Source organism: Oncorhynchus mykiss, chromosome 13 (assembly GCF_057628025.1).
Source record: "Oncorhynchus mykiss isolate SJ-2025 chromosome 13, ASM5762802v1, whole genome shotgun sequence".
Lineage (NCBI taxonomy): Eukaryota > Metazoa > Chordata > Actinopteri > Salmoniformes > Salmonidae > Oncorhynchus > Oncorhynchus mykiss.
The window spans coordinates 81,993,871-82,009,305 of NC_143034.1; the positions used below are offsets into that span (position 1 = coordinate 81,993,871).

At 40.7% G+C, this 15,435-nt stretch overlaps 1 protein-coding gene across 1 annotated transcript in view; it reads right to left on the bottom strand.

Annotated features, from left to right (window-relative positions):
* The window catches only part of grin2aa (glutamate ionotropic receptor NMDA type subunit 2A a), a 346,195-nt gene that overhangs the window by 103,996 nt on the left and 226,764 nt on the right, over positions 1-15,435 (bottom strand). The window contains exon 3 of the mRNA XM_090194485.1: positions 4,262-4,428. Coding sequence (XP_090050611.1) covers positions 4,262-4,428 — 167 coding nt within the window. The remainder of the gene's footprint in view (positions 1-4,261; positions 4,429-15,435) is intronic.

The following is a 15,435-nucleotide window of genomic DNA, read 5'->3' on the forward strand; positions in this document are numbered from 1 at the left end:
CCTATATGTTAATGTATATTATATATAATCCTATATGTTAATGTATATTATATATAATCCTATATGTTAATGTATATATTATACTGTATATAATCCTATATGTTAATGTATATTATATATAATCCTATATGTTAATGTATATTATATATAATCCTACATGTTAATGTATATTATATATAATCCTATATGTTAATGTATATATTATACTGTATATAATCCTATATGTTAATGTATATTATATATAATCCTACATGTTAATGTATATTATATATATCTTCCTATATGTTAATGTATATTATATATAATCCTATATGTTAATGTATATATTATACTGTATATAATCCTATATGTTAATGTATATTGTATATAATCCTATATGTTAATGTATATTATATATAATCCTATATGTTAATGTATATTATATATAATCCTACATGTTAATGTATATTATATATAATCCTATATGTTAATGTATATATTATACTGTATATAATCCTATATGTTAATGTATATTATATATAATCCTATATGTTAATGTATATTATATATAATCCTATATGTTAATGTATATTATACTGTATATAATCCTATATGTTAATGTATATTATATATAATCCTACATGTTAATGTATATTATATATATCTTCCTATATGTTAATGTATATTATATATAATCCTATATGTTAATGTATATATTATACTGTATATAATCCTATATGTTAATGTATATTGTATATAATCCTATATGTTAATGTATATTATATATAATCCTATATGTTAATGTATATTATATATAATCCTATATGTTAATGTATATATTATACTGTATATAATCCTATATGTTAATGTATATTGTATATAATCCTATATGTTAATGTATATTATATATAATCCTATATGTTAATGTATATTATATATAATCCTATATGTTAATGTATATTATATATAATCCTATATGTTAATGTATATTATATATAATCCTATATGTTAATGTATATATTATACTGTATATAATCCTATATGTTAATGTATATTATATATAATTCTATATGTTAATGTATATATTATACTGTATATAATCCTATATGTTAATGTAAATTATATATAATCCTATATGTTAATGTATATTATATATAATCCTATATGTTAATGTATATTATATATTATCCTATATGTTAATGTATATTATATATAATCCTATATGTTAATGTATATTATATATAATCCTATATGTTAATGTATATTATATATAATCCTATATGTTAATGTATATTATATATAATCCTATATGTTAATGTATATTATATATAATCCTATATGTTAATGTATATATTATACTGTATATAATCCTATATGTTAATGTATATTATATATAATTCTATATGTTAATGTATATATTATACTGTTAATGTATATTATATATAATCCTATATGTTAATGTATATTATATATAATCCTATATGTTAATGTATATTATATATAATTCTATATGTTAATGTATATTATATATAATCCTATATGTTAATGTATATATTATACTGTATATAATCCTATATGTTAATGTATATTATATATAATTCTATATGTTAATGTATATATTATACTGTATATAATCCTATATGTTAATGTAAATTATATATAATCCTATATGTTAATGTATATTATATATAATCCTATATGTTAATGTATATTATATATAATCCTATATGTTAATGTATATTATATATAATCCTATATGTTAATGTATATTATATATAATCCTATATGTTAATGTATATATTATACTGTATATAATCCTATATGTTAATGTATATTATATATAATTCTATATGTTAATGTATATATTATACTGTATATAATCCTATATGTTAATGTAAATTATATATAATCCTATATGTTAATGTATATTATATATAATCCTATATGTTAATGTATATTATATATAATCCTATATGTTAATGTATATTATATATAATCCTATATGTTAATGTATATTATATATAATCCTATATGTTAATGTATATATTATACTGTATATAATCCTATATGTTAATGTATATTATATATAATTCTATATGTTAATGTATATATTATACTGTATATAATCCTATATGTTAATGTAAATTATATATAATCCTATATGTTAATGTATATTATATATAATCCTATATGTTAATGTATATATTATACTGTATATAATCCTATATGTTAATGTAAATTATATATAATTCTATATGTTAATGTATATATTATACTGTTAATGTACAGTTGAAGTCAGAAGTTTAAATACACTTAGGTTGGAGTCATTAGAACTTGTTTTTCAACCACCTCACAGATGTATTGTTACCAAACTATAGTTTTGGCATACTTTGTGCATGACACAAGACGTTTTTCCAACAATAGTTTACAGACAGATTATTTCACTTATAATTCACTGTATCACAATTCCAGTGGGTCAGAAGTTTACATACACTAAGTTGACTGTGCCTTTAAACAGCTTGGAAAATTGCAGAATATTATGTCATGGCTTTAGAAGCTTCTGATAGGCTAATTGACATCATTTGAGTTAATTGCAGGTGTACCGGTGGATGTATTTCAAAGCCTACCTTCAAACTGCCTCTTTGCGTGACATCATTGGAAAATCAAAAGAAATCAGCCAAAACCACAAAAACATTGTAGACTTCCACAAGTCTGGTTCATCCTTGGGAGCAATTTTCAAACACCTGAAGGTACCACGTTCATCTGTACAAACTATAGTACGCAAGTATAAACACCATGGGACCACGCTGCTGTCATACCGCTCAGGAAGGTTCTGTCTCCTTGAGATGAATGTACTTTTGGAAAAAGCCACTGCTCCAAAACTGCCTACAAAACCCTGACTATGGTTTGCAATTGCACATGGGTACAAAGATCGTACTTTTTGGAGAAATGTCCTCTGATCTGATGAAACAAAATAGAACTGATTGGCCATAATGACCATTGTTATGTTTGGAGGAAAAAGGGAGAGGCTTGCAAGCCGAAGAACACCATCCCAACCGTGAAGCACGGGGGTGGCAGCATCACGTTGTGGGGGTGCTTTGCTGCAGGAGGGACTGGTGCACTTTACAAAATAGATGGCTTCATGAGGAGGGAAAATTATGTGGATATATTGAAGCAACATCTCAAGACATCAGACAGGAAGTTAAAGCTTGGTCGCAAATAGGTCTTCCAAATGGACAATGACCCCAAGCATACTTCCAAAGTTGTGGCAAAATGGCTTAAGGACAACAAAGTCAAGGTATTGGAGTGGACATCACAAAGCCCTGACCTCAAACCTATAGAAAATGTGTGGGCAGAACTGAAAAAGCGTGTGCGAGCAAGGAGGCCTACAAATCTGACTCAGTTACGCCAGCTTTGTCAGGAGGAATGGGTCAAAATTCACCCAATTTATTGTGGGAAGCTTGTGGAAGACTACCCGAAACGTTTGACCCAAGTTAAACAATTTAAAGGCAATGCTACCAAATACTAATCGAGTGAATGTTAACTTCTGACCCACTGGGAATGTGATGAAAGAAATAAAAGCTGAAATAAATCATTCTCTCTTACTATTATTCTAACAATAATGTATATTATATATAATGACATAAATGAATGTATATTATATATAATCCTACATTATATGTCAATGTATATTATATAAATTGACATATGTTCTTGTGTATTATATAAATTGACATATGTTCTTGTGTATTATATAAATTGACATATGTTCTTGTGTATTATATAAATTGACATATGTTCATGTGTATTATATATAATTAACATGTTAATGTATGTAATATATATTCCTACAGTATATTCGAATGCATATTATATATAATGACATATGTTAATGTATATAATATATATTATTACAGTATTTGTAAATGTATATTATATATATTGCTACATGCTAACGTGTATTATATATAATGCTACATGCTAACGTGTATTATATATATTGCTACATGCTAATGTATATTATATATATTGCTACATGCTAATGTATATTATATATATTGCTACATGCTTATACGTATTATATATAATACTACATGCTAATGTATATTATATATAATGCTACATGCTAATGCATATTATATATAATGCTACATGCTAATGTGTATTATATAGAATGCTACATGCGAATGTGTATTATATATAATGCTACATGCTAATGTGTATTACATATAATGCTACATGCTAATGTGTATTATATATAACGCTACATGCTAATGTGTACCTGTTGTCCACGGTGCTCTTGAGGACGTTGATAAACTCCTGGTATCCGGGGAACTTGGAGGTGACTATGGAAAAGATGTGCCAGTCGTACTCCTCCATGATGCTCAACATCAACAGCGCCTCCTGCTGGATGGAAGCTCCGAACTGGAAAAACGTTGACTTGTCGTCCTGATGGAGAGAGAAGAGAGAGAGAAGAGAGAGTTATATATCATCCTGATAGAGAGAGAGGAGAGAGAGAGAGAGAGAGAGAGAGAGAGAGAGAGAAGAGAGAGAGAGAGATAAGAGAAAGAAGAGAGAGAGAAGAGCGAGAGAGAGAGAGAGAGAGAGAGAGAGAGAGAGAGAGAGAGAGAGAGAGAGAGAGAGAGAGAGAGAAGAGAGAGGGAAGAGAGAGAGAAGAGAGTGGGAAGAGAGAGAGAGAGAGAGAGAAGAGAGAGGGAGTGTGCCTATTGGACCACTACCAGAATAAAGAGTTCAGAATGAACAATGTCAAACCTACGTCCTACTTCAACCAGATGTCAGTCTGTCTGCTACAGGAGAGCCCACAGCTACAGTTATACAGATACACAACTAGTAGATGGTCAATTAGACCAGGGTACATGGATGAGGTGTTATAGAACTAGATGGTCAATTAGACCAGGGTACATGGATGAGGTGTTAACAACGAGAAGATGGTCAATTAGACCAGGGCACATGGATGAGGTGTTAACAACTAGATGGTCAATTGGACCAGGGTACATTGATGAGGTGTTATAGAACTAGATGGTCAATTAGACCAGGGTACATTGATGAGGTGTTATAGAACTAGATGGTCAATTAGACCAGGGTACATTGATGAGGTTTTAAACAACTAGTAGATGGGCAATTAGACCAGGGTACATGGATGAGGTGTTAACAACTAGTTGATGGTCAGTTAGACCAGGGTACATGGATGAGGTGTTATAGAACTAGATGGTCAATTAGACCAGGGTACATTGATGAGGTGTTAACAACTAGTAGATGGTCAATTAGACCAGGGCACATTAGAATGTAAAACAGGTTCAGTCCCTGGTTCGACCGTGACCCTGCAGAGTTACTCCACCTCAAGAATTGCATTTGGCGAAAGGCTCGAAACACGCACTCTCAGGCCGACTGGTTCTCTCGTTCAGGCAAATGAGAAATAAGTGCACTCAGGCTATCCGGAAGGCCAAAGTTAGCTACTTTAATTAAGGAGCAGTTCTCTCTCTGTGGGTCTAACCCCAAGAAGTTCTGGTAAACGATTAAAGACCTGGAGAATAAACCCTCCTCCTCACAGCTGCCCATGTCCCTTAATGTTGATGATGTGGTTGTTACTGACAAGGAGCACATGTCCCTTAATGTTGATGATGTGGTTGTTACTGACAAGGAGCACATGTCCCTTAATGTTGATGATGTGGTTGTTACTGACAAGAAGCACATGGCTGAGCTCTTTAATCACCACTTCATTAAGTCAGGATGCCTATTTGACTCAGCCATGCCTCCTTGCCCGTCAAACACTTCCTCATCTCCTAACCCCTTCTCATGCGACTATCCCCGATGCTCCTCCCTCTTTTCCCCTCTGCCCTGCTACAAAGTTTCTCCCTGCAGGCAATCACTGAGTCCGAGGTGCTAAAGGAGCTCCGGAAACTAGACCACAAAAAACCCCTCTGGGTCAGATGGTTTAGACCCTTTCTTCTTTAAGGTTGCTGCCCCCATCATCGCAAATAATACTTTTAACCTGTCTCTCCTCTCTGGGGGAGGTTCCCATTGGTTGGAAGGCAGTATAAAGTAGTGTACTATATAGGGAATAGGGCTGTACTATAAAGTAGTGTACTATATAGGGAATAGGGCTATAGTCCACTATATAGGGAATAGGGCTGTAGTATAAAGTAGTGCACTATATAGGGAATAGGGCTGTAGTATAAAGTAGTGCACTATATAGGGCTGTAGTATAAAGTAGTGTACTATATAGGGCTGTAGTATAAAGTAGTGCACTATATAGGGAATAGGACTGTAGTATAGAGTAGTGCACTATATTGGGGAATAGGGCTGTAGTATAAAGTAGTGTACTATATAGGGAATAGGGCTGTAGTATAAAGTAGTGCACTATATAGGGAATAGGACTGTAGTATAGAGTAGTGCACTATATAGGGAATAGGGCTGTAGTATAAAGTAGTGCACTATATAGGGAATAGGGCTGTAGTATAGAGTAGTGTACTATATAGGGAATAGGGCTGTAGTATAAAGTAGTGTACTATATAGGGAATAGGGCTGTAGTATAAAGTAGTGCACTATATAGGGAATAGGGCTGTAGTATAAAGTAGTGCACTATATAGGGAATAGGGCTGTAGTATAAAGTAGTGTACTATATAGGGCTGTAGTATAAAGTAGTGTACTATATAGTGAATAGGGCTGTAGTATAAAGTAGTGTACTATATAGGGCTGTAGTATAAAGTAGTGTACTATATAGTGAATAGGGCTGTAGTATAGAGTAGTGCACTATATAGGGAATAGGGCTGTAGTATAAAGTAGTGTACTATATAGGGCTGTAGTATAAAGTAGTGTACTATATAGTGAATAGGGCTGTAGTATAAAGTAGTGCACCTGATAGGGAATAGGGCTGTAGTATAAAGTAGTGTACTATATAGGGAATAGGGCTGTAGTATAAAGTAGTGTACTATATAGGGAATAGGGCTGTAGTATAAAGTAGTGTACTATATAGTGAATAGGGCTGTAGTATAGAGTAGTGTACTATATAGGGAATAGGGCTGTAGTATAAAGTAGTGCACTATATAGGGAATAGGGCTGTAGTATAAAGTAGTGTACTATATAGGGAATAGGGCTGTAGTATAAAGTAGTGTACTATATAGGGAATAGGGCTGTAGTATAAAGTAGTGTACTATATAGGGCTGTAGTATAAAGTAGTGCACTATATAGGGAATAGGGCTGTAGTATAAAGTAGTGTACCTGATAGGGAATAGGGAACATTTGGGAGATATCCTCAGCCACTTGTTACAACACAGAGCCTGGGACAGAGCAGAATCTGTTATTCCCACAGTAGAACAGCAGGCATCCCACAGAGGCAGAAAGAGAAGCCCCCAGCAGAACAGCAGGCATCCCACAGAGGCAGAAAGAGAAGCCCCCAGCAGAACAGCAGGCATCCCACAGAGGCAGAAAGAGAAGCCCCCAGCAGAACAGCAGGCATCCCACAGAGGCAGAAAGAGAAGCCCCCAGCAGAACAGCAGGCATCCCACAGAGGCAGAAAGAGAAGCCCCCAGCAGAACAGCAGGCATCCCACAGAGGCAGAAAGAGAAGCCCCCAGCAGAACAGCAGGCATCCCACAGAGGCAGAAAGAGAAGCCCCCAGCAGAACAGCAGGCATCCCACAGAGGCAGAAAGAGAAGCCCCCAGCAGAACAGCAGGCATCCCACAGAGGCAGAAAGAGAAGCCCCCAGCAGAACAGCAGGCATCCCACAGAGGCAGAAAGAGAAGCCCCCAGCAGAACAGCAGGCATCCCACAGAGGCAGAAAGAGAAGCCCCCAGCAGAACAGCAGGCATCCCACAGAGGCAGAAAGAGAAGCCCCCAGCAGAACAGCAGGCATCCCACAGAGGCAGAAAGAGAAGCCCCCAGCAGAACAGCAGGCATCCCACAGAGGCAGAAAGAGAAGCCCCCAGCAGAACAGCAGGCATCCCACAGAGGCAGAAAGAGAAGCCCCCAGCAGAACAGCAGGCATCCCACAGAGGCAGAAAGAGAAGCCCCCAGCAGAACAGCAGGCATCCCACAGAGGCAGAAAGAGAAGCCCCCAGCAGAACAGCAGGCATCCCACAGAGGCAGAAAGAGAAGCCCCCAGCAGAACAGCAGGCATCCCACAGAGGCAGAAAGAGAAGCCCCCAGCAGAACAGCAGGCATCCCACAGAGGCAGAAAGAGAAGCCCCCAGCAGAACAGCAGGCATCCCACAGAGGCAGAAAGAGAAGCCCCCAGCAGAACAGCAGGCATCCCACAGAGGCAGAAAGAGAAGCCCCCAGCAGAACAGCAGGCATCCCACAGAGGCAGAAAGAGAAGCCCCCAGCAGAACAGCAGGCATCCCACAGAGGCAGAAAGAGAAGCCCCCAGCAGAACAGCAGGCATCCCACAGAGGCAGAAAGAGAAGCCCCCAGCAGAACAGCAGGCATCCCACAGAGGCAGAAAGAGAAGCCCCCAGCAGAACAGCAGGCATCCCACAGAGGCAGAAAGAGAAGCCCCCAGCAGAACAGCAGGCATCCCACAGAGGCAGAAAGAGAAGCCCCCAGCAGAACAGCAGGCATCCCACAGAGGCAGAAAGAGAAGCCCCCAGCAGAACAGCAGGCATCCCACAGAGGCAGAAAGAGAAGCCCCCAGCAGAACAGCAGGCATCCCACAGAGGCAGAAGGAGAAGCCCCCAGCAGAACAGCAGGCATCCCACAGAGGCAGAAAGAGAAGCCCCCAGCAGAACAGCAGGCATCCCACAGAGGCAGAAAGAGAAGCCCCCAGCAGAACAGCAGGCATCCCACAGAGGCAGAAAGAGAAGAAACAATCCTTTTGATTCGTGTTTAAAGGGCAAGTCCACCGCTTTTCAAAGCCCTCATTTTTTATTATCTACAATACCAGTGTCTACATACAGCCTTGTGAAGACGGAACATTTTCTACGATTTTGTCGGGGAAAAAACATGAACATTTAAAAAGTTCTACCCGAAGACATCGTCAAAAGTAGATGAATAAAAAACTGTGATTTTAAAACACTGTAACATTCACGGTAACGTGGGAACCTTGAAACTCATTGCAGGGTTGAAAATATCTATATTTCTTCCTTTGACACCTGCCCTGTGACCTGTGTGTGTGTGTGTGTGTGTGTGTGTGTTCTCTCTCTCTCTCAGCAGTAAAAGGTGACAGTCATTTTCACGCGTCGTTGGTGTTGTGATCAGAAATAAGAAGTGTTTGGGGGGGGGGGGGGGGGGGATGAAGAAGACAGACAGCAGGGCCTTGGAGAGGTGATACGTTTGTGTCTGTCTGTCTGTCTGTCTGTCTGTATGTCTATCTGTCTGTTAGTATGTCTGTCTGTCTGTCAGTCTGTCAGTCTGTCTGTCTGTTAGTCGGTCTGCCTGCCTGTCAGTCTGCCTGTCTGCCTGTCTGTCTGTTAGTCAGTCTGCCTGCCTGTCAGTCTGCCTGTCTGTCTGTCTGTCAGTCTGTCTGTCAGTCTGCCTGTCAGTCTGCCTGTCTGCCTGCCTGTCAATCTGCCCGTCAGTCTGCCCGTCAGTCTGCCTGTCTGTCTGCCCGTCAGTCTGCCTGTCAGTCTGCCTGCCTGTCAGTCTGCCTGTCAGTCTGCCTGTCTGTCTGCCTGCCTGCCTCCCTGTCTGTCTGCCTGCCTGTCTGTCTGTCTGCCTATGAGTCTCCCTGTCTGTCTGCCTGTCAGTCTGCCTGTCTGTCTGCCTGTCTGTCTGCCTGTCTGTCTGTCTGCCTGTCAGTCTGCCTGTCAGTCTGCCTGTCAGTCTGCCTGTCAGTCTGCCTGCCTGTATGTACACAGTATGTGGACACCCCTTCAAATTAGTGGATTCTATTTCAGCCAATAAATCAAGCACACAGTCATGCAATCTCCATAGACAAACATTGGCAGTAGAATGGCCCGTACTGAAAAACCAAAGTGACATTCAACGTCTCATCATCTCATCAACTCTTTCCTCTGTATCTCTATGGTCCTCATCATCTTATCTTATTATGGAAAGCCAACTTTCCAACAAGTCAGTTCGTCAAATTTCCAATCTTGGAAGCAACGCCAACACAAGATGGTCAACACCGTCGGGAGCTTCATGAGATGGGTTTTCATGGCCGAGCAGCAGCACACGAGCCTAAGATCAACATGAGCAACGCCAAGCGTCATCTGGAGCTCGTCGCCGTTGGACTCTGGAGCAGTGGAAACGCGTTCTCTGGAGGGATGAATCACACCATCTGGCAGTCCCCGACTGACGAATCTGGGTTTGGCAGATGCCAGGAGAACCTGCCCCAATGCATAGTGCACATAGTGTTTGATTTGATTTGATTTACCTGCCCCAATGCATAGTGCCAACTGTAAAGTTTGGTGGAGGAGGAATAATGGTCTGGGGCTGTTGTTCATGGTTTCGGGCTCCTTTAGTTCCAGTGAAGGGTAAATCTTAACGCTACAACAAACAATGACATTCTAGATGATTCTGACCTTCCAACTTAGTGGCAACAGTTTGGATAAGCCCCTTTCCTGTTTCAGATTGACAATGACCCCCCCCCCCCCCCCCGTGCACGAAGCGAGGTCCATACAGAAATGGCTTGTTGAGATCGGTGTGGAAGAACTTGACTGGTCTGCACAGAGAGTGTGTGTGTGTGTGTGTGTGTGTGTGTGTGTGTGTGTGTGTGTGTGTGTGTGTGTGTGTGTGTGTGTGTGTGTGTGTGTGTGTGTGTGTGTGTGTGTGTGTGTGTGCCAACAGAGTTTTCTATGTTTTTAGGATTTGAGGACATTTTCTGATTCTGATCAAAAATGTTGAGTAGAAAACAGAGACTCAAATAATACCACCAGAAAATATAACTTCCTTTCCTCCTCTTCCTCCACTTCCTCTTCCTCCACTTCCTCCTGTCTTACTCCTGTCTTCCTCTTCCTCCTCTTCCTCCACTTACTCCAGTCTTACTCCTGTCTTCCTCTTCCTCCTCTTCCTCCACTTCCTCCTGTCTTACTCCTGTCTTCCTCTTCCTCCATTTCCTCCTCTTCCTCCTCTTCCTCCTCTTCCTCCACTTCCTCCACTTCCTCCTGTCTTACTCCTCTTCCTCTTCTTCCTCCTGTCCTCCTCTTCCTCCACTTCCTCCTGTCTTACTCCTGTCTTCCTCTTCCTCCTCTTCCTCCACTTCCTCCTGTCCTCCTCTTCCTCCACGTCCTCCTGTCTTACTCCTGTCTTCCTCTTCCTCCATTTCCTCCTCTTCCTCCTCTTCCTCCTCTTCCTCCACTTCCTCCACTTCCTCCTGTCTTACTCCTCTTCCTCTTCTTCCTCCTGTCCTCCTCTTCCTCCTGTCTTACTCCTGTCTTCCTCTTCCTCCTCTTCCTCCACTTCCTCCTGTCCTCCTCTTCCTCCACTTCCTCCTGACTTCCTACTGTCTTTCTCTTCCTCCTGTCCTCCTCTTCCTCCACTTTCTCCTGTCTTCCTCTTCCTCCTCCTCTCTTCCTCCTGTCCTCCTCTTCCACCACTTCCTCCTGTCTTCCTCTTCCTCCTGTCCTCCTCTTCCTCCTGTCCTCATCTTCCTCCTTTCTTCCTTTCCTCCTCTCTTAATCTTCCTCCACCTCCACTTCCTCCTCTCTTCCTCTCCCTCCTGTCTTCCTCCTCCTCCTCCTGTCTTCCTTTCCTTCTCTCTTCCTCCACTTCCTCAACTTCCTCTTTCTCAACTTCCTGTTCCTCCACTTCCTCCCTCCATCTTCCCTCTACTATGAAGTTACAACTGATCAACAGGAGAAAAACGATGTGTCCTATTTATAATGAACTACTGGCACATGTACTGTCTTCTGCACTGATGCACTGACGCTGTTACATTAGGCAGGCAGAGAGGAGGGAGAGAGAGATAGGGAGAGGAGGGAGAGAGAGAGATAGGAGATAGGGAGAGGAAGGAGGGAGAGGAGGGAGAGGAGGGAGAGAGAGAGATAGGAGAGAGGGAGAGGAGGGAGAGAGAGCGAGAAAAGAGGGATGTAGAATTCAGCTGCCAGGCGTGACAGATGAACACAAGACAGTGACTCGCTATTCTCTCTCCTCTCTGTCCTTCTATGTCTATGTATCTCTCTCTCCTGTTCTCCCTCCCCCTATACACATACACATAGACACACAGACCAGGGTAATTTAGCCAGATTAAAGTAGCAGGGCTGAACAGAGGACAACGGGGGCCTGTGCATGGCCGAGAGAGCTGACTGTCTGTCTGTGTGTGTATCTGAGTGTGTGTGTGTGTGTTGTGCAGTTGACTAGTAAGATCAGCCAACACTAACACACAATCCTATCCTGGGGCTCCTATAGGCTCAGACACACATCCTGTAAACCTCAACCCTGCAGGAACTCACACACACACACACACACACACACACACACACACACACACACACACACACACACACACACCACACACACCACACACACCACACACACCACACACACACCCTGGTATTAGGGGCAAACATGCATTCTCCCCTATAACACAGCCTCCTAAACGAGAGTTACGGAGGAAAGATAAGGACCAGAGAGATAAAGAGGAAAGATAAGGACCAGAGAGATACAGAGGAAAGATAAGGACCAGAGAGATACAGAGGAAAGATAAGGACCAGAGAGATACAGAGGAAAGATAAGGACCAGAGAGATACAGAGGAAAGATAAGGAGAGATACAGAGGAAAGATAAGGACCAGAGAGATACAGAGGAAAGATAAGGACCAGAGAGATACAGAGGAAATATAAGGACCAGAGAGATACAGAGGAAAGATAAGGACTAGAGAGATACAGAGGAACGATAAGGACCAGATACAGAGGAACGATAAGGACCAGAGAGATACAGGGGAAAGATAAGGAGAGATACAGAGGAAAGATAAGGACCAGAGAGATGCAGAGGAAAGATAAGGACTAGAGAGATACAGAGGAAAGATAAGGACCAGAGAGATACAGAGGAAATATAAGGACCAGAGAGATACAGAGGAAAGATAAGGACCAAAGAGATACAGAGGAAAGATAAGGAGAGATACAGAGGAAAGTTCCTCTCCTCTCCTCTCCTCTCCTCTCCTCTCCTCTCCTCTCCTCTCCTCTCCTCTCCTCTCCTCTCCTCTCCTCTCCTCTCCTCTCCTCTCCTCTCCCCTCCCCCCCTCCCCTCCTCTCCTCTCCTCTCCTCTCCTCTCCTCTCCCATCTCTCTCCTCTTCTCTCACTCCCTCTACAGTCATCATCTGAGTCCTCTCCTAGGAATAACAAACAGGGCCTAGTTAAACCTCTCTCTCTTCTCACCCTACATTCTCTCTCTGCTCTGCTCTCAGCTCAGCCTTATCAGCAGCTTTCTGATTGATTAAAGTAGGACGTGCTCTGCAGATCAATCCTGTCCTGCCACTCTGACACACATAGAGAGAGAGGGATGAGGGAGAGAGGGGGATGAGGGAGAGAGGGGGATGAGGGAGAGAGGGGGATGAGGGAGAGAGAGAGAGAGAGAGAGAGAGAGAGAGAGAGAGAGAGAGAGAGAGAGGGAGAGTATATTTGACCTCTCAGCTTCCCTATCAAATCTAAAAATCTCAAATAGAAAACCGAAGAAAATTAACAATAATGACAAATGGTTTGATGAAGAATGCAAAAATCTAAGAAAGAAATTGAGAAACCTGTCCAACCAAAAACATAGAGACCCGGAAAACCTGAGTCTACGCCTTCACTATGGTGAATCACTAAAACAATACAGAAATACACTACGGAAAAAGAAGGAACAGCACGTCAGAAATCAGCTCAATGGAATTGAAGAATCAATATAATCTAACAACTTCTGGGAAAATTGGAAAACACTAAACAAACAACAACACAAAGAATTATCTATCCAAAATGGAGATGTCTGGGTAAACCACTTCTCCAATCTTTTTGGCTCTATAACAAAGAATAAAGAGCAAAAACATATACAGGATCAAATACAGATCTTAGAATCAACTATTAAAGACTACCAGAACCCACTGGATTCTCCAATTACCTTGAATGAGTTACAGGACAAAATAAAAACCCTCCAACCCAAAAAGGCCTGTGGTGTTGATGGTATCCTCAATGAAATGATCAAATATACAGACAACAAATTCCAATTGGCTATACTAAAACTCTTTAACATCATCCTTAGCTCTGGCATCTTTCCCAATATTTGGAACCAAATTTGACCCCAATAACTACCGTGGAATATGCGTCAACAGTAACCTTGGGAAAATCCTCTGCATTATCATTAACAGCAGACTCGTACATTTCCTCAATGAAAACAATGTACTGAGCAAATGTCAAATTGGCTTTTTACCAAATTACCGTACAACAGACCATGTATTCACCCTGCACACCCTAATTGACAACCAAACAAACCAAAACAAAGGCAAAGTCTTCTCATGCTTTGTTGATTTCAAAAAAGCCTTCGACTCAATCTGGCATGAGGGTCTGCTATACAAACTGATGGAAAGTGGTGTTGGGGGTAAAACATACGACATTATAAAATCCATGTACACAAACAACAAGTGTGCGGTTAAAATTGGCAAAAAACACAACTTTCTTCACACAAGGTCGTGGGGTGAGACAGGGATGCAGCTTAAGCCCCACCCTCTTCAACATATATATTAATGAATTGGCGCGGGCACCAGAAAAGTCTGCAGCACCCGGCCTCACCCTGCTACAATCTGAAGTCAAATGTCTACTGTTTGCTGATGATCTGGTGCTTCTGTCACCAACCAAGGAGGGCCTACAGCAGCACCTAGATCTTATGCACAGATTCTGTCAGACCTGGGCCCTGACAGCAAATCTCAGTAAGACCAAAATAATGGTGTTCCAAAAAAGGTCCAGTCACCAGGACCACAAATACAAATTCCATCTAGACACTGTTGCCCTAGATCACACAAAAAACTATACATACCTTGGCCTAAACATCAGCGCTACAGGTAACTTCCACAAAACTGTGAACGATCTGAGAGACAAGGCAAGAAGGGCCTTCTATGCCATCAAAAGGAACATAAATTTCAACATACCAATTAGGATTTGGCTAAAAATACTTGAATCAGTCATAGGTCTGGGGTCCGCTCACCAACCAAGACTTCACAAAATGGGACAAACACCAAATTGAGACTCTGCACGCAGAATTCTGCAAAAATATCCTCCGTGTACAACGTAGAACACCAAATAATGCATGCAGAGCAGGATTAGGCCGATACCCACAAATTATCAAAATCCAGAAAAGAGCCGTTAAATTCTATAACCACCTAAAAGGAAGCGATTCCCAAACCTTCCACAACAAAGCCATCACCTACAGAGAGATGACCCTGGAGAAGAGTCCCCTAAGCAAGCTGGTCCTGGGGCTCTGTTCACAAACACAAACACACCCTACAGAGCCCCAGGACAGCAGCACAATTAGACCCAACCAAATCATGAGAAAACAAAAAGATAATTACTTGACACATTGGAAAGAATG